This window comes from Panthera pardus, unplaced genomic scaffold, assembly GCF_024362965.1.
Source record: "Panthera pardus isolate Hobbes unplaced genomic scaffold, ASM2436296v1 HiC_scaffold_2, whole genome shotgun sequence".
Lineage (NCBI taxonomy): Eukaryota > Metazoa > Chordata > Mammalia > Carnivora > Felidae > Panthera > Panthera pardus.
The window spans coordinates 80,248,732-80,269,955 of NW_026526765.1; the positions used below are offsets into that span (position 1 = coordinate 80,248,732).

At 36.7% G+C, this 21,224-nt stretch overlaps 1 protein-coding gene across 3 annotated transcripts in view; it reads right to left on the reverse strand.

Annotated features, from left to right (window-relative positions):
- Positions 1-21,224, reverse strand: part of LNPEP (leucyl and cystinyl aminopeptidase) — an 88,513-nt gene that overhangs the window by 36,390 nt on the left and 30,899 nt on the right. For all 3 annotated transcript variants that reach the window (XM_053907188.1, XM_053907189.1, XM_019428864.2), the window contains 3 exons: positions 15,521-16,361; positions 10,302-10,440; positions 8,390-8,521 (listed from right to left, as the gene is read on the reverse strand). In XM_053907188.1, the coding sequence (XP_053763163.1) occupies positions 8,390-8,521; positions 10,302-10,440; positions 15,521-16,361 (1,112 nt within the window). The remainder of the gene's footprint in view (positions 1-8,389; positions 8,522-10,301; positions 10,441-15,520; positions 16,362-21,224) is intronic.

Genomic DNA, 21,224 nt, shown 5'->3' on the forward strand with positions numbered 1-21,224 from the left:
ACAGATTAGACCTGTCTATGGTGAAAAACAACATCAGGCAATGGCAAAAACAAAACAAAAACCTCAAGATAAACAAAGCAGTGTCTTTTAAAACCAGCCTAGAAATTTTTAGGTAATTCTGGCATTACTGAACACAGAGGGTAAGGAACACTGAAGAATAGACATAAATGATAAAAACAAATGTTCCTCTTTTTTGAAAAAACTTCAACAACATAGTAGTCTTTATCACTAAAGAGGGCATGTTTAATAATCTACAGTCAACTGTGACATTTTTAGTTGTTTGGTGAGACGGACATTAGTAAAGCCCTACTGCCTTATCCCTGAATCTTGTGAAATAGGCCTTGTGAATCTTATGAAATGTCAAATACTACAAAACAGCATCCATCCTAAAGATTACAACATTTTAGTGTGACACAAATCTTGTGTTAGATTTCAAGCCTAAATTTCTGGTCACCATGTATACAGAAGTTATTTGTGTCATTTGGTGTGAGCAAAAGCATATTGCAGTGGACAGTACAATCCTGACTATCACTTACTACGTAATCTTGGGCCTCTCTTAACCTCTCTGACACACTATTTCTTCATCAACAATATGGGATTAACGCATATATTAATGCATAGCTCCATGCATGTTAGATTCTTCCCTCATCCTAATAAAAAGAGAGAAAATTAATAAAACGATTGTTTATTTGTATAACATTAATTTTTCCAAAATGCATTTTGAAATACGTGGGTGTTGGGTAGCATTAAAAGTTATATTTTAGGGGCACCTGGGTGGCTCAGTTAAGCGTCCAACTTCAGCTCAGGTCATGATCTCGCGGTTTGTGAGTCCGAGTCCTGAGTTGGGCTCTGTGCTGACAGCTTGGAGCCTGGAGCCTGCTTCGGATTCTGTGTCTCCCTCTCTCTCTGCCCCTCCCCCACTTGTGCTCTGCCTCTGTCTATCAAAAATAAATAAAATGTAAAAAAAAAATTTTTTTTAAGTTATATTTTATATTTACAGACATGAAAGAAAGTTCACAATATGTTTGCAAATGGATAAAAAAGAGTGTAATTTGTATGTGTGTGTGTGTGTGTGTGTGTGTGTGTGTGTGTGTGTGTATTACTATCTACCAGGTACTAAATGCTTTACAAAAAGTTTACAATTGAATCCTTGAGAGGGCAGGCTAATATAGGCGAGACAGTACTAGATTTGTAGAAGGTAAGGTTTAGACAGGATTACAGAGTAATCTGCCCAAGAGTACATTCTAGTAAGCTGTAGAAGTGGGACTCCAGAGTCCATGTTTAACCATGCTGCTTCCTAATACATGTAAATTAAAAGAAAAAGAAAAAAACAGCCACCCCAAAATCCTCTCTCTCAATCTCAGTCTCAATCAATCTCTTTCCCTCTCTCCCTTTTCCCCATCCTCCTCTCTCTATGTGAGAATAAGTTATAAACCTGAGCATTTGAGCAGTGAATAATTCAGCTTGGCTATACGGAAGAATCCATACTGGAGCAATTAGAAATACAGATGGATTTATAAGGGCATCCCGAATATCACACTGATGAACTTGAATGTAATCCTATAGGCAGGAAGAAGGAGGGAGAGCGGGAGGGACACAGGGGAAAGAAAAAGCCAAGACTGCATACATTTTGGGATACAATAAAAAGTGCTGGGGGTTTTATATCAAAGAGTGTGATAACTACAACAGAGATGTAATTCAAGTGCTATGAAAGATCACAGAGGGAATGATTAATCCCAGCTGGGGAAAGAATGAGCTGCTTCAAGGAGAGGATGGTAGTCAGCTGGGTCTTGAAGCAAATCTGACTCTCCTAGATTGAGTCTTTTAGATTTATCCAGGCTGCAACATGTGAATCAACGCCTAAATCTGTGGTGCAACACTTGAAGAAAATTAATTGAATTTTATCAGATTTAAACCACTCTCAATATCCTTTTCAACGGACTCTGAAAAGTTTTTTGGTTTAGACCTGAAAAAAACCTCTTTCAAGCCAAAGGTAAGTAAATTATTTGAGCACTTAGTCACTATGTAGACTACACTTACCCTTGGACATTTAAACCTCGTCAATAGTTGTCCATTCTTTACTGTTGGGCATAATGGCATATAGTATTATTGTTGGTGAAAAGCCAGATAATCCTTATCTCTGCCTTTGCCTCTAAGCATTATGGAGGAGACATGATAATCTTTTGTAACAAAATGAGTATAGCCTTTTTAATTAGCAATATCTAAATATACCGTGATCAAAATAAAGCTCTTCAGTCTAGAAAGGTAAACCAAATCCTACTGAACCTGTTCAATGGGTATAAAATATTCCCTGGGGTGATCGAAATAAGGAAAAATAAATAATTATATTTCTATCATGAAGAATAATCCCTTTTAGCTTCTTGAAAAAGACTCTTTTCTCCTTCTATATTGTTCACTATATGAAAATATTTGCTAACTAGGTCTTTACTGTGAAATCCAAGCATAAAATCTAAACAAATAATCACTTATATACATGGACTAATGACAAAGAAAAGCAGAGGAGCATAATTAGAATAATAAATTTTTATGAATTACAGATATACAAGACCCTTAAACAATCTCACTCAATAAGATGAAGAAAACTCAATCTAGACTTGCTTTTTAAAAAAGGAAGACTAAATTAATTCTAAAACATGGAATTTTTCTTCTAACTACATTTTTACACTATCTCTTTAGTATTCATAATGTTTTAGATTTAGTGTGGCCCAATAAAATTTTCTGAATTGATGGGAATATTCAGTATCTGTAAAATCCAATATGGTAACCACTAGCTGTAAGAACACCAAAAATGGTTACTGGGACTGAGAAAGTGAATTTAAATTTGAATTAATTTTTTTGCAGCTTTAATAATATAATTAATATAACACTGTGAAAGTTTAGGGTGTGCAATGTGTTGCTTTGATACATTTATATGTTGTGAAATGATTACCACAGTAATATTAGTTAACACATCTATCATCTCACATAATTACCATTTCTTTTTTGTAGTGAGAACTTCCAAGATCCAGTCTCTTAGCAGCTTTCAAACATATAATACAGTATTATTAACTACAATCACCATGCTATCCACCAGATTCCCAAACTTCTCTTAAAATTCCAAGTTTACACCCTTTGACCAACATTTCCCTATTTCCCCCAACCCTCAGATCCTGGCAACCACCATTCTAGTGTCTAAGAGTTCAGCTTTCTTAGATTCCTCATCTAAGTGAGATAATATATATAGTCTTTGTCTTTCTCTGACTTAGTCATTTCACATAATGCCCTCAAGGTCCATCCATGTTGTTGCAAGTGGCAGGATTTCCTTCTTTCTCATGGCTGAATAATAATCTACAGTAATTTATACCACACCTTCTTTATCCATTCATCTTCAGACAGACACTTAGGCTGTTTCCATATTTTGACTATTATGAATAATCCTACAACTGACATGGGAGTCAGATATCTCTTTGAGATCTGGATTACATTTCCTTCAGCTATATATCTATAAGTGGGATTGCTGGATCATATGGTAGTTCTGTTTTTATTTTTTTGAGGAAACTTCATACTGTTTTCCACAGTGGCTTTATCAGTTTACATCCCACCAAGAGTGCACAAGGTTCCCTTTTCTCCACATCTTCACCAACACTTGTTAACTCTAGCCTTTTTAATGACAGTCATTCTAACAGGTGTGGGATATCTCATTGAGGTTTTTATTTTTATTTTTATTTCCCTTGTGATTGGTGATGTTGAGTACCTTTTCACGTACTTGTATAGCCACTTGTATGTCTTCTTTGGGGAAATGTCTGTTCAGTTCCTCTATTTTTAAATCAGACTGCTTATATATCTTTTTGCTAATGAGTCATATGAGTTCCTTATATATATTGTGGATATTAATACCTTAATAGATATATGATTTGCAAATACTTGCTCCCATTCTTTAGGTTGTCTTTGCATTTTTTTATTTTTTTCTGTGCAGAAGCTCTTTAGTTTGATGTAGTCCCACTAACTAATTTTTGCATTTGTTGCTTGTACTTTTGGTGTCATATACAAGAAATCATTACCAAGACCAATGTCAAGGAGCTCCTTTCCTATCTTTTCTTCTTGGAGCCTTACAGTTTCAGACCTTACATTAAAGTGTTTAAAATGTTTAGTTAATTTTTGTGAGTGGTGTAAGATAAGCGTCCAATTTATTGTTATACATATGATTATCCAATTTTCCCAGCACCATTATAATGAAGATAATCCTTTCTCCACCACATATTCCTGGCTATCTTGTCAAATATTAGTTGCCTATTCATGCATTTTTTTCCTCTGGGCTCATAATTCTGTTCCTCGGTCTATGTGTCTATTTTTATTCTAGCATCATACTCTCTTAATTAGTATACATACTGTTTTGATTACTATAGCTTTGTAGTACAGTTTGAAATTTGGAAATGTCATATCTCTAGCTTTGTTGTTTCTCAAGATTGCTCTGGTTATTCAATGTCTTCTGTAGTTCCACACATATTTTAGTAATTTTTTTTTCTATTTCTGTGAAAAATACCATTGAAATTTTTATAGGAATAGCATTGAATCTACAAATGGCTTTGAGTAGTATGGACATTTTAATAATATTAATATTTCTGATCCATGAACATCAGATACCTTTCCATTTATGTGTGTCTTCTTCAATTTTGTTCATCAAAATCTTATAGTTTTTACTATACGGATCTTTCACCTCCTTGGTTAAATTTATTCCTAAGCATTTTATTGTTTTTGATGCTATTGAGAATGAGATAACTTTATTTCTTTTTCAGATATTTCATTGTTAGTGTATAGTAATGCAACTGGCTTCTTTATGCTGATTTTGTATCCTGCAACTTTACTAAATTCACTGATTAGTTTTAAAAGTTTTTTGGTGGAGTCTTTAGGATTTTGTATACATAAGATCATATCATTTGCAAACAAAGACAATTTCACTTCTTCCATTCTGATTTGGATGCCTTCTATTTCTTTTTACTTGCCTAAGTGCACAAGCTGAGATTTCAAGTACTATTTTAATTAAGAGTGGTGAAAGTAGGCCCCTTTTCTTGTTCCTGATCTTAAGAGAAAGGCTTTCAATCTTTCACTGTTAAGTATGATGTTAACTGTGGACTTGCCATATATGACCTTTATTTTGTTGAAGTATGCCCTTCTATACCTAATTTGTTAGAGGGTTTTTTTTTTATGTTTATTCATTTGGGGGGGGGAGGGGGGAGGGAGGAAGACAGAGAGAGAGAGAGAGAGAGAGAGAGAGAGAGAGAGAGAGAGAGAATGAATCCTAAACAGGCTCTGAGCTGTCAGTCAGCACAGAGCACAATGTGGGGCTCAAATTCATGACCCATGAGATCATGACCTGAGCCAAAGTCAGACGCTTAATTGACTGAGCCACCTAGGGGCCCCTGTTTACAGTTTTTATCAGGAAAGTAAGTTATACTTTGTCAAATGCTTTTTTCTGTAGCTATTGAGATGATCATGTGCTATTTATCTTTCATTCTATTAATATGATGTATCACATTTACTGATTTGCATATGTTGAACCATCTTTGTATCCCAGTGATAAAGCCCTCTTGATCATGGTGTATGATCTTTTTAATGTGCTGTTGAATTCAACTTGTTAACATTTTTTTAAGGATTTTATGCAGAGACATCTACTGCATCTATATTCATCAGGGACACTGGCCTATAGTTTTCTTTTCTGGTAATGTCCTTATCTGGCTTTAATAGGAGGGGAATGTGAACCTCATAAAACAAATCTGGCAGTATTCCCTCTTCAATTTTTCAGAGTGCTTGAGGATTGGAATTAATTTTTCTTTAATGTTTGGTAGAATTCACCAGAGAAATCATCTGATCCTGGGCTTTCTTTGTTGGGAGGTTTTGATTACTGATTCAATCTCTTTACTCAATATTGATCAGATTTTTTAATGTCTTCATGATTCATTCTTGCTAGATTGTATGTTTCTAGGAATTTATCAATTTCTTCTAGGTTACCCAATTTGTCGGCCTATAATTGTTCATAGTAGTCTCTTATGTTCCTTTATATTTCTGTGCAACAGAATTGTCTCTTTCATTTCTGATTTGACTCTTACTTTTTCTTAGTCCAGCTAAAGGTCTGTTATCGTTGTTTATCTTTCAAAACAAAACAAAACCCAGCTCTAGTTTCATTGATATTTTCTATTGTTTTTCCTGGTATCTTTTATTTTTTTTTTTAATTTTCAAGTTTATTTTGGAGAGAGGGGGGCACGAATGAAGGCGGGGTAGAGAGGGAGAGAGAATTCCAAGCAGAATCTGAGCTGTCAGTGCAGTACCCAGCACGGGCTCAAACTCAAAAACTATGACCTCATGACTTGAAATAAAACCAAGAGTTGGAGGCTTAACTCACTGAGCCGCCCAGGCGTTCCTCTCTTTTACTTATTTCTGCTCTCATCTTTGTTATTTCCTTCCTTCTGCTAACTTTGGGTTTAGTTTGTTCTTTTTTGATTTCCTTGAGGTATAAGGTCGGGTTGTTTATTTGAGATCTTTCTTTTTTCTTAATATAGGCATTTACTGCTTTAAACATCACTCTTGGAACTGCTTTTTATGCATTCTACAGGATGCATACACCACCATATTAGAGTATTAAGAGTATTCTGAATTTGGCTATATACTTACCTTTACCACTGTGTTGTGTATTTTCACATATTTTCATATTACTAATTAGTGTCCTTTCATTTCACCTGGAAGCACTCCTTTCAGCATTTTTTAAGGGGGTAAAGAACTCCCTCAACTTTTGTCTAGGAAAGTCTTTATCTCTCCTTCATTTCTGTAGGAAAACCTTGTCAGGCAAGAGTATTTTTTGATTGGCAGTTGTTTCTTTCAGCACTTTAATTCATCTGACTCCCTTCTGGTTGCTACGGTTTCTGCTGAGGAATCCACTGACAGACTTATCCCTTTTAAGTTACAATCTTCTTTCCTTTTGCTGCTTTTAAGATTCTCTGATTTTTGACAGTTTTACTATAACATGTCTCAGAAGAAACCTCTTCAAGCCGTTTGTTCAGTAACTTGTGAGTTTCATGAACTTGATTATTCAAATTTCTCCCCACATTTGGGTAGCTGTCAGCCATTACTTCTTTGAATAAGCTTTCTGCCCCCTTCTTCCTCTGTTCTTCTTCTGGAACTCCAGTAATTCACAAATTGTTTCTTTGATGGTGTCCCATAAATCACATAGGCTTGCTTCATTCTTTTCTTACATTTTTATTTGTTCTCTGGATGGATAATACCAACTTTCCTGTCTTCTAACTCACAAATTCTTTGTCTGCTTGATCCATTCTGATGTTGATGTTCTTTAGTGCTCTTTTTTTTCATTCCATTCATTGTATTTTTCAGCCCCTGAATTTCTTTAGTTTCTTTTTATGATTTCTTTGTTAAAACTTCTCATTTTGTTCATGTATTGCTTCTTGATTCCACTGAATTGTCTTTTTGTGTTTTCTTGTAGTTCATTAAGTTTCCTTAAAACAGTTATTTTGAGTTCTTTAATGGGAAAATTGCAGATCTCCATGTCTTTGAGATTGTTTACTGGAAGATGTTTGTGATCCTTTGGTGTTGTCATATTTTCTGGACTTTTCATGTTCTTTGAAGTTTCGTGTTAATGTCTTCACATTTGACATGGCAGTCACCTCCTCCAGTCTTATCTAACTGCCCTCACCAATGCATCCAAACTTGTATTTCTTTTTTTCTCCAACGGAGTGCTGAACTTTTTGGCTAGAAATGTGGACTTCCACAAAGGCTATTTTCTCCAGGTGTTACTGTCTAAGACAGTATTTTCAGGTGCTCCCACACCATAGCCAAGAGGGCTAAGAGATGTTTCACAGGGCCCACAGCCAGGACCAAGGTCTGTATGCCTAGTACCTGATGCATAGGTGCAAAAGAGGCCTCCCAGGTCATTTGGCATTCAGTGCTGGATCCCACAGCTTCCACAAAGGCATTTTTGTCCATGGCTGGATGTCAAATTATTGTTGTTGGCATGGGAGGACATGAATGAGGGATACCTTATTCAACCATGATGCTGTCATCTAATTTTAATTAATTTAAATGTTAAAAACCACATAAAGCCAATAACCACCATATTGTACAGCACAGTTATAGAATCTTTGTTATACATATATTGTCTTACTGGAATTCTCTTTTAGAAACATAATTAAAGAAAACTTGAATATTATTGACTTTTAGGTATTCAATTAACAAAACTAAATATAAGCAAAAAGTAACATTTCTGGCATAAAATGTCAGAGTTGTGATCCAAAAGCTTGTTTTCCATTTCCAGAAATCATCAAAGAATTCCTTTTAACCTCTTGTGAAACAGGCTTTTGAGACAATTACCAAAACAACATACCAGGGTTCCATTTACGTCCTGACTCAGGTTCTTCATCTCCCCAACAATGAATGCAACCAGGTAAGTGCTCATTTTCACACTCTCAGAAAACTCATCCTGAACAAGTCCATCTTCCATAATGATTGATGAATTCTACAAGCAATGGGAAATGATAACAGTTCTGTAATTATGGTAATAAATGACTTAATAAACTAAGAAATTAAAAATTCAAATACAAAATGAGTAGTGAAGATGTTGACATATTTTAATTTCTCAGCATAAGAGAACATGACTCTTTCTCCAAACAGAGAATGACCTTTCCTCTTATTCTGTTCTGTCATCGCTTATCATGAAAATATACTGAGTAGGGGTGCCTGGGTAGTTCAGTTGGTTGAGCATCCAACTCTTGATCTCACCTCAGGTCATGACCTTAGGGTTGTGGGATAGAGCCCTGTGTCAGGCTTGGCAGTAAGCGTGGAGCCTGCTTAAGATTCTCTCTCTCCCTCTCTCTCTCCCTCCCTCTCTCTGGCTCTCTCCCCTGCTTGCTCTCTCTCTCTCTCTAAAAGAAAAAAGAAAAAATACACTGAATACAGTGAAAATCTTTAAGGAATTTTTAGTTTCAAAAGACGGTTTTAAATAAACATAACTTAGAGAAGATAAATAACAGTGGTTCTGTTTCTTCCTTTTAAAATACCATCAAAACCAAAATCCTTCCTTATGACATAGGAGCGTTCCACTCTACTGCTACAAACACAGAAGAAGGAGCTACAGTTAGAATATTCCTCTGAAAGATCTGAAACAGCTTTTAAAGTACCATGTTGGGGTGCCCTGGGTGGCTCAGTCGGTTGAGCGTCCAACTTTGGCTCAGGTCATGATCTCACGGTTTGTGAGATCATGACCTGCTTGGGATCTGTGCTGGCAGCTCAGAGACTGGAGCCTGCTTCGGATTCTGTGTCTCCCTCTCTCTCTCTGCCCCTCCCCCACTCATGCTCTGTCTCTGTCTCAAAAATAAACATTAAAAAAAAAAATTAAAGTACCATGGTGATGACCCCAAGAAGGCTTAGTGGGATCAAAGGTGGTAAGTCACTATGCAGTATGTAGTAGACACAAGATTAGAGAAGCCTTCCAAGATTTTCTGACCATGAATTAAGATATGTTTGGGGATACTAGGCAAGTAGGCATCTCACCTCTTTTAGAGGAAGATTAAGGTGAAGAGTAGGGCTAGGACTGGAGCTGCTGAAGTGATGTCCCTATTGAAGGACAGATCACATCCTCGCCTGCCTACAAAGGTTGACTCCACAGTCTGTTAGACGTGGCTACTCCTCTCCCCTAGCCACATGGGTTCTGAGAGGCTCCCATCAGATTCCACATGGCCACTCAGGTGTCATGAAAAAAAAAAAAAACAACCCTAAGTTCTGTCTAGCATAAAAACAATTCTGCTTGGTTTTGTCCCCATTGCCTCCCACACAGAATTTACATCCAAGAAAGAGGTTTACGTTCTTGTTAAGCCTCCACGTTAGAATACTGATTTTTCAATAACCAATAAAACACCAAGGTCAATCATGATTCAACATTATCATGCACCACTATTTAGAACAGCAAATTCATCAAGTCTCAGAAAACATCACTGTGATTTTTAGTACTAGTTCATATAGTATTAGTATTTGCATACCTTTCATATACAGCACATACTTCATATTTCCTGCCCACACAATGCATATTGAGCAGGCCTTACTCTTTCTTCAAGTGCTCCTTGAGCTGACTTCTCAATTAATTCTAACATATATTTTAACTTCTATTTAAGTATTTTAAGAAAGGATAAGAATATACATGATTTTACTCATTCTCAACAGTATCACAAAGAGGAATTCAAATATTTATAACAAAGAAAGAGACCCACTCAAGGATTTTACATTAAGGAACAGAACAGTACCTTAGGCATATTTGATAAAGCAGTATATTGCTCATCCCTTATGATCCTGATGATAAATGTGGCTTTAAATCCTGGTTCATCAAAACAAGGAAAAGCAGATCTTGCTGCCAGGGGTTCAAACTGAGTTGCTGCAAAGTACCTAAAACAAATGCAAATTCATCCAGTAGTTATTGAGCACCTACTATTCAAGGTATCCTGCCAAGTACTAGTGATACTAAGATAAACATGGTATAATCCCAGTCATCAAAGGATCTGCAATCAACTGGGAGAGACCTAGGTTATATGATGAACAGAAACCTGCAGGCTGCAAATCATGTCATTAATATTGAAAACAAAGCAGTGGAAATAAAGGATAGGAAACAAATTCTGACTGGCAGTTGAGATACTATATGGAAACTGGTGACAAACTTTTGAAGAGAATTTTAAAAAATGAAGAATATTTGAAAAGGTAGAGAAGGGAAGAAAGTATACTCTAGAAAGAGTAGAAAGCACAAGGAAAGACAGTGATGGATACTCAGGGACAGGAGGTGGCTGTCCAAGATGGCTGGAGATGAAGCCACAAAGGTAGCCTACAACTGGTCTTAAAAAGGTTTCAGATGGATGATCACTATGAAGGGTGGTCATTAATTGCCATTAATCACCTGTACAGACCCTGGCTTCACAACATTAAACCTTAAACTTACTACTTAAACTTTCATGAAGACTAAAAAAACTAGCTACTCTATAGTATGTTTGTTTCCTTCAAGCTTTTCAGAAATGAATAAAAAAAACTTCCTCCCTCTCCTACAGAACAGCAATAACATTCGAGAATTTAACTCATATGGAAGTCTTACATTAAAAGTTGGGAGAGGGTGCCTGGGTGGCTCAGTCAGGTAAGCGTCTGACTCTTGATTTAGGCTCAGGTCATAATCTCACTGTTAGTGAACTTGAGTCCCACATCTGGCTCTGCGCTGAAAGTGCAGAGTCTGCTTGGGATTCTCTCTCTCCCTCTCTCTCTGCCCCTACCCCACTTACACATGCTCTCTTTCTCTCTCAAAATAAATACACAAATAAACTTTTTAAAAAACTGAGAGAAAAGCATAAAAAAAGAGGAGAAAATCAGATTTCTAATTAAACAGAGGAATAAAACAGATCTGCATTGGGGAAATCATCCAAACATGGCCATAGAATAATCAGGGCAAGTGTGGCCCTGTTGTGCATATTTCAGGTACTGGTCAATATGGCACATATACAACCACCACCCTGGACAAGATGGCCTAGCTTGCTTAGGGCTTAGTTTCCACTTTTAAAAGACAGACAGAAAAGAGTGTGGGATTTGAAGTAAGAAGACCCAAACCCTGCACTTTACCAGCCATAGGAGTTCAGGCAAATCAGTAATACACACCTCAATTTCCTTATTTAAAAAAAATATTTTTGACATTTAGTCATTTCTGAGAGACAGAGACAGAGTGTGAGTGAGGGAGGGAGGGAGAGAGAGAGGGAGACACAGAATCCAAAGCAGGCTCCAGGCTCTGAGCTGTCAGCACAGAGCCCGATGGAAGGCTCAAACTCACAGACCGCAAGATCATGATGACCTGAGCTGAAGTTGGACCCTTAACCTACTAAGCCACCCCGCGCCCTCCTTATTTATTAAATTAGGACTGAGTAGGATCCTCTGCCAAACACCTAGGGGTCTTGTTAGAATCAAATAAGACTATTCAAAATAAAAACTACTTGTATGCCACAATTGCCAACATAGATGTTTATTATAAATGCTAGACAGTCATAACTCCTCATCCACACTCAATATTGTGTTTTCCTGATAAGAATTTGCCAAAATAACTGTTTCTATCGAGTAAACTACATGAAAGATAGCAATCAACATATATGAAACAATTTAAACATGCTATGTTGCTAATATTCAATTTCTTCACTCCATTCCCCAATTCTTACCTAGTTAATAGAAAATTGTGAAAGAGGGCCACAAGGGACCAGGGGATAAAGTTTAATGATATCTATACCATTCATATAAAAAGTCTATTTAGACGATCACTTTGGATAAAAACTGGATCATAATGTTCTGAGGCAAAGACAATCTTAAGTTATTTTTGAAAGAGATGCACTATTAACTATTTTACATAAGTCTCTTTGAGAAGGCTGCTGCTTCAGGATACTTATAATCTATCTTATCTATGCTGAATACCTTGAAGCTTATTCTTTCATTAGTGACTTCCTTTGCTTTCAGAAATATTAGCTGCAGTTTGAGCACTACCTCCAGTAGTGCTGAAGACAATCATGAATTAGCCAGGCTTCACATAAGAGAATTCTAACCACTGGGAATAACAATAGGTAAATAAATGAACAATGGGTAGTGTGAACTAGGGAGGCAGTACATCATAGTGGGGTTAAGAATGGGGTTAAAATGAGTTTGAGTTTGAGTTCCCCCCTCCTACCTGATAACCATATTATTTATGCTCTGCTTTTTTATCTGTAAAATGAATAAAATATTAACATCCACCTCTTAATGGGTTTGACAGGATAAAAGATTAAACATATAAAATGCTTCAAACAGTTTCTAGCACTTGAGTTCTCAGTAAATATGGGCTATTATTATCACTGGAATTCAGGAAAGTGCACATGAAGCTTATTGTAGCAGGTGAGGGCTATGAGATAAAACAAGGGCCAGAGCTGGAAGAATCTTGAACTAAATCTTATCAGAAAAGAGGAAGTGTGAAGGCTCTCAAACCAAAGACCAATATGGTTAGATCTGTACTCTAGAAGTATGAGTCTAGCAGCAGTGTGGAAGATGGTGGCAAGAGGAGGGGAAAGCAGTGATAAGATTAGAAGCCAGTTAAGAAGATGTTTGAAGTGTTCAAAAAAAGGCATTGAGAGACTGAAGGACAAAGAAAACACATCCCTATCCTAAATTGTTTACTAGTTCTTTCAGCATCAGTTTATTATCTAGAATCTTAAGTATATCATCAACAACTTCTAGACTAAACTCCAAGGTCACTGGCCATTTCCCCTCTTAAATAACGTAGGTAAAGTTCCCTTACCACAAATACATGGTTGATATTTACATATACTCTGATTTCCCTATCAATAAGGAATATATCCCTAATTCTTTTATCTACTTATTTAATTATTCTTATTATACTTGGTGGAGGGGGTACAAAAAATTTCTCTAACAGAACTATGCAAAACTATGCAAAATTTGGAGAAAGGCAAAAAATTGTTTTGAATTCAAGTTTTCAGACACCTTGAAAGGCATAAATAATCTTCTCAAATTTATCTTCCATGAAGATATATAATTATGTGGGACACTCATTTGGCTGAAGCAGTCAGGTTAACAGATTTATATACTTTCTATAACAGCAGAGTTTTACAAACTAATTTGTTTTAATAGATTTAAAAACACTTATTGGGGCACCTGGGTGGCTCTGTCAGTTAAGTATCCAACTCTTGATTTCAGCTCTGGTCATGATCTCATGGTTTGTGAGACAGAGTCCCATGTCGGGCTCTACAATGACAGTGTGGGGCATGCTTGGGATTCTCTCTCTCCCTCTCTCTGCCCCTCCCCAGCTCACACTTTCTCTCTCTCCTCTGTTTCAAAAATAAATAAATAAACATTTTAAAAACACTTGTTAAAAGCATTCTATTTTTTATTTTTAAGGGATTGTCTTCTCTATTTTTCTAGAATTTTCCACAACTCAATCTAGCCCGTGGCAAGAGTCAACAAGTGACCATACCCAAAATCAGCTTTCTTTGTCATACATTTATTCCTTCCATTATACAGTAGGAGTAGACTCAAGGGACTCCAAGAGCAATAATGATTCAAAGAGGTGACTACTGGATTTGTCTTAAAGGTGTGTTTGCATTGTTTTTACGTATATCCTCTAATTCTTAGAGCTGATGAAGATTATAAAAGGAGAAGTAAAGCCAAGAAGCCATGGGCTGCCAGTATAATTACAAATTTGCTTTTAACGTTAGATCTCATGCAAGAGCCAGCATGCCATTTTTTAAGTAAAGGCAAAGAGAAAAAAATTATTATTTTTTAAAATTTGTTTTTAATGTTTATTTTTGTTTTTTAGACACAGAGAGAGAGCATGAACAGGGGAGGGTCAGAGAGAGAGGGAGACACAGAATCCGAAGCAGGCTCCAGGCTCTGAGCTGTCAGCACAGAGCCCAATGCAGGGCTCAAACTCACGAACTGTGAGATCATGACCTGAGCTGAAGTCAGTCACTTAACCGACTGAGCCACCCAGGCACCCCGAGAAAAAAATTATTTATCTGAATAGCTGTACAGATCTTGTTTTTTCTTTCTTCATTTAAGAAGGATCAAACAAGTTCCTTTAGATTTAAAATATTCATTTCTATTTTTCTCAATACATAAACATACATTTGCCAAATGGCCAGCTTCAGTAATTCACAAACTGGTATACAAAGTAATATGAGGGAATGCGCCAGCAAAATTAAGCGCATCTATTAAGGACTTTGTGTACACCAGAGAAATGGTATTATTGCTACTTATGAATAACCTGTATACAGTGCGCACTGCATCTTTCTAGAAACTCAAATTCCAGAAACATTCTATGAATAATAAGATTAAAGTGTAAAATACATAAATAGCGAGAATACTTTTAAGTCACTTTTTTTAAACTAAATTAAGTCTGTCCTAGATTTTTTTAAATTCCATCAGAAATCCAAAATAGAGTGACTTTTTTTAATGAACAGCAAATATTAAGGACACTAAAAATGATATATGTAAGCATACAACAGTTCTTCCTGCCCTCTTTCTCCATCTCAATAAGCACCCCCTAAAAGTTCTGCACATTAGGAAAATAGATCTTAAAGAATTATCCATACTCTTCTTTTCTTCTTTGATTCCCATTGAGATATTGTTAAGGGACTGAAAACTACATTCATCTAAGATACGAAAAGCTCAGAATAACTTAAGTTGTGGTGATAGAGAATGTAACTGATAAAAATCTTTATCAATTTCCTTCCATCAGCATATCCCACTCCTAACATAATATATGACATATATGAGCATGATAGGTGCTCAAGGCTTTGACTAAAAAAGAAATAGTAGATGCTTCCAAATCACCATTCTATTTTGCACATAACCTCCTAAATTAAAAAAAAAATTCCAGTTAACATATCTGGTATGGGCAAAGGAATCCACATTAAAGAAGTCTTCACAGAGCAAAGAAGTAGAACCATTTAAGAGGGCTACATACTTTTTCTCATTACTTTCATCTGTATAGGAGATTCCATAGAACCCACAGTAAGAAGTAGATATATTTGCCGAATACTCTATCTTCAAGGTATAATTGTGTCCTTCAAGAAGAGCTTCAGGGGCAACAATTGCAATTTGTTCATGAAATGGGTATTCCAAGACCTCAACTTGTTTTTCTTGGCTTGAAACTGCTGACATAAAGGTCACTCTTGAAATATTATGGCCTGTACTGTGAAGAACGATATTCCACGTGGCCTGAAGAGCCTGAAGTGAAATTGTCACAGAACCCCTGAATGTCATCGAGGTTAGGTTTGGGTGTAGGTTAAGTTCATAGCGTAGTGGCATAATGGCGGTGGGAAGCCTGACTTGTGCCCACGGAAACAACTTTCCATTTGTCGCAACTGGCTGAATTAGTCCCATTGATTGGTTTTTTTTATGGCAGCCTTCTTTGGTAAAAGTACATCTGGGTAGTAAATAAATCACCATGATTATAGAAACGGCAACCACAATAAGAAAAACACAGATCGCCATGGTCCTCGCAGAGGGTACCGAACAAGTCCCATCTGGGCTCGGCCTGTAGCCAGTTGCACTGTTCCGAAGGCCTGAGCTTCTGTTCATGAAGGACATGCCCAGCAGTTTTGCAGATGACTCATAATCCTCTTCGTCCTCATCCATCTCATGCTCACCAAGACCCCGCACCAGCAGTCTTGAACCCCGGGGCTCATATTCCACCTCATCAGGCTCTAGAGGATGTAAACAGGGCTCTTTGGCTAAATCCACCACATCTGGTTCTTCCTCAAACATGCTGTTTTCAATCATATTCCTGGGGAGCTGAAGCAGATCTAAACAACCAAAACACAAGGACAAGGCAGAGTTAGAAAAAAAAAAAAATCTCATAATAAAATGTCTACAAGCAAAACCACATTTAAACTAAGAATTCTTTTAACACTAAGGCTTATTTCCATCATGGAGCTACTGAATTAAATAAGATGCTTATAATTTTCTTTTATCATCCATTAGAAACTTAAGCATAAATAAAAGTATACCACAGTCATGAAATAAGAAAGCTAAATAAGCAGGCTAGTAACAAAAAAAGGCAGCTGAGACTAAATACTAATTTCCCGGGGCACCTGGGTGGGTCAGTTGGTTAAGCACCCAACTCTTGATTTCAGCTCATGGTCCCTGAGGTCAAGTCCCATGTCCAGCTGTGTGCTGACAGTGTGGAGCCACTTGGGATCCCCCCCCCCCCCTCTGCCCCTGCCCCATTCACGCCCATGCTCTCTTTATCTCTCAAAATAAATAAACTTAAAAAAATTTTTCTTTGAATAAAACTTTTGGTTACATTCTAGGTGTGGGTTTAGCAAGCTGCCATTTTTCCACCTCCTGTGAATGACCTAGAAATGGAAGAAGAGTGATTATATAACATACCGCTTTAGGAATTTAATCTCTTAAACGTCAGATAGTGCCCCTACTTCTCATGACAAAGTTTTGTTTTGTTCTGATGGTTGTGTTTGGGCATCATCTACTTCATTATCAGAGCAAATATTGCTATAGTTGAACTTAATTTTTTTTTAACTCTTAATGAACTCGTAATGGTTAGAAATTTTCTGTGGTAGTTTTTAGTCCTGGCATATGCTGAAGAGTAGTTGCTTAATTTGTTTTTTCAAGATGTCTAAAAGGCTTTTACTGACTTTGTTTTTTTTTTTTTTTTAACCTCATAAGAGAAAAGTATGTTGTCTTAACATTTGCCCGTGTGTTTTGTTCTGTGTGAGATGTGATGTAGACAACGAGGTCTGCACAGTATGGTTTTATTTAATGAATTTCTAAACTAATTCTAGGTATAATCTCAGTTATATTTAGAGCACACCCATTCCTGAATCCATACCCCCTTAGAACTTTGTTTTTTATGTGTTTTGATTCCTCAGCAAAGCCTTGTTTAAAGCCCAGGGTATTCTACTGTGTAACCATTTTAGCATCTCCTGTTTGCATTTCATTTACTTCAAATCTTTTGATACGGATTGTCAGACACCTGCCAAATCCAAATAAGTTACTTTTATTATTTATCACCCATGAAGATTAATACTTGTGTAGAATTTTAATCTTTTAGAACTGGAATACATCACCTCCTCTGGTATAATTTACTGCACATTGGTGGCAGACTTTTGCATATGTGTACAGTATCAAGTTAAATACACCAAACCAGGGGAAATCACTCTTGTTAATAGGTAACCCATGAAGATTGTACTTCAAGCCCATTTAAGAAAATGCTGCTTTGGATTCTTTCGTCAGTACTTCGATCTTAACCTTAAATTGTATACAATGTAACATGATTACTCATTGCTCTAATGGGATGTTATTTGTATAGGAAGAAGGAATCCTATAGAAACAGGAAATTTTCTAAAACCTCTTAAATCCACATATACATGCTATCTATAAGCAAAAAACAAAGAATGTCCTAGTTGAAATTTTTCAGTTTTAAACAATGTAGGCCCATGTGGTAATAATCTAAGAAAACTGAAGACATTTCTTTTCATTAGATACCATGAACTGGTGCTCTCCTATGTTGTCTGTGAATCAGTGTCAATCCACAAACTGTTATCTACCTGTGACAGGATACATGTGGACAACTAATATTTAAAAAGTTTTATAGCAATCTGGGGCGCCTGGGTCGTTCAATCGGTTGAGCGTCCGACTTTGGCTCAGGTCATGATCTTGTGGTTTGTGAGTTGAAGCCCCGCATCGGGCTCTGTGCTGACAGCTCAGAGCCTGGAGCCTACTTCGGATTTTGTGTATCCCTCTCTCTCTGCCCCTCCCCTCCCTCTCCTCTCCTCCTCTGTCTCTCTATATCAAAAATAAATAAATGTTAAAAAAAAAAGTTTTATAGCAATCTGTCAATAATTTTATGTCTGCCAAATTTAATCATTTAAAAAATGAAGCTTATAATTTGCATGTCTTTTTTAATGATGTCTTTCATCATTAAAAAATGATTCATTTTTTAAATGCTACAAAATTTATGCTACAGGTTAAAAATTAAAAAACAACCTTGATTCTTCGGCTCACATAACTTGGGAAGCAATGGCTTGACAATGGGAAGCAATGTAACTGTAATAGCAATCCAGGTCGATATGAAGTTCTCAATTATGACAGCAGAAGTAAAAAGGAGGGAATGATTACAAGTCATGTTAAAAAAAAGAGAATACCAAGGAATTGATGCTCCCTTGGGCCAGACAGTTCTGTAAGATGGACTGACAGGAGGAAGTCTATGTCAATTCCCAATATACATTCTGGCTTGGATAACTGGAAAAAAGAATGCCATTCACGGAGATTGATAATATAGGTTTCCAAATTCTCTCTCTTGGTGTTCTTTTTTTTTGGGGGGGGGTGGGGGGCGGTGTAGTGAGAACAGTTATAGGATGGCATTTGGTATGGGATACGATGTATTTAATACATCTGTCAGCCGGATGGAGATGTTTGATTAATGGCATATTATAAACACCTAATTTTAGAAAGAACTTCAAGTCCTGCCTCTTCCACTGACTGCTTGATCACAAATGGGTTACAAATATCCCTTAGCTTCAATTTCCTCACCCATAAATGTGAAAAACATTACTATTTTCTAGGCCTGTTATGAGGACTATGTTATATGGATCTGGTCTCAAAACAGGGATTTATGGGGAAGATTCAGATTTCAGAATCACCTCCGTATACATAATGAAAACCGTGCAGATGAGTGAGACTACTGAGAGGGAGGGAGGTAAGGTCAGAGAGTATGAGCATTGAAGAGGTGGGCAGAGGAAGAGGGGCAAAAGAGGAGAGTAAGAAGGAATTTACTAGAGGTAAGAAAATTAGGACAGTAGTATCCCAAAAAACAAAGGAAGTTTTCATGAAGGAAGTGGTCAGCATTAACTGTCTTTGAAACATCAAGTAAAATGAGGCCTAGAGAGGTTATGAGATTTGGCAACTAGGGAACCAGTGACTTTCATAAAGCACCTTCAATGGAATAGCGGAAATGGAAGCCTAACAGCCCAAAGAATGGAAAATCTACACGGGAAGGCAAGGGCTGCAGACTATTCTTTCAAGGTACACAGTTGTGTATCAAGAAAAAAAACATAGGGTCAAACTAAAAAAGAGAAAAGTCCTTTTGTTTTTTTGTTTGTTCGTTTGTCTGTGTTTAAGATGGGAATAACTTAAGCATGAAGGAAAAGTAAAGAATGACAAAACGTGCAGGTGGAGGAGTAGATGAGAGGAAATGTTAGAATAACATCCCACAGGGATGGGAAGATACCACAAAAACTCCGGGAGAGAGATTAACCTGGGTGAGAACTAGGCACTTCTCCTCTGAACCTGGGAGACAGAAGGTGAAGACAGAGAAGAAGCATGTACAAGAGCATGGAAAACTGAGGATGTGAACAGCAGAGAGCCTCCATGTTCTCTGTGACAGAGGAATCAAGGCCATCTGCCTGAAGGCAGTTGTGGGGAAGGATAGGTGGCTTACGGAGGAAAATAAAGTACAAAAGCTTAGGCAGAGGACCAGGGAAAGTTGACCCAAGGACAAGCTATGGCTGAGAAGGTCAGTAAGTGCAGTAGAACTTCTCATACTACCAGTCTCCATAAATGCCTTTTAGCAGTACTCACCAGCCCAAGTCTAAAAGAAAAGAAAAAAAAAAAATGTATGTGTATTTTACCACAATTTAAAATGCAAAATATAAATGGAAAATATTTTTAAAGAGTAGAGACAGAAGATGGGTTAATCCAGGGTTAAATATGTAGAGAGGATGTGGTAAGAAGCTACAAGGAAAATGCATAGAAGGTGCTGGCAAGAGAGAAAATGATTAAATGAGGGGTTCAATTTAGAAAACACCAGAAAAAGTAAAGCTATGGCAAACAACATGGTGAGCAACTTGAATTAAAACAAGAAAACTTCCCACAAACTTTAATCCCTTTAAACTACCATCACATTTTCTGAGAAAATGAAATGAAATGGGGTATATTTTGAAATCAACAAGCCAAAACAAATTTAAAAGAATAGGCCTAATTTCAATAAGGCTTTTTGGGAAGATGCAAGATTGCTATATTCAATTAGGTATTATAGCAACTTGCTATATTCAAATTGGGCCTTAACAATAAAGAATTATGCTTCTTCTGAGGCCTCTCAGACATATTTAAACAGAGCTGAAAGCTCCCAGCATGAGACAACATTTATATTTTCTAGATCACTTCCAAAGGGAAACGTCATTAAATTTCTGAAGTGACGACTAATTATCAAATAACATAACTATTTCCCCAATAAGCAATCCTCGACTATCAAAAAGATATTTTATTTTTTTAAAGTTTAATACTAAAAAGGCAAGAAAACAACTAGAATTCAGAACAAGAACAGTGATTTTTCTGTATGGATCTAATCTGACAAAACATTACCTAATCCCCTGACCCCCGCCACAGATGCACTCAAAGAAAACTTCTTCCTATTAATCACAATGCTCATGTTAAGTTACAAATCTAGATATATCATCTTCTCACCAGAATCTGAAGAGTAGACACTAAGAGACAAATTTTAAAGATGTTCTCAGTAGCTCCTTTCCCTGATACATCCTGTTTGCTTACACTTCAATGTATGAGCAGTGTCATAAAATATTAACAGAGAAAGTCCTATATGCATTTCTACTTTTACATAGTACTGCTTCAAAACCACATTTAATTTTCCA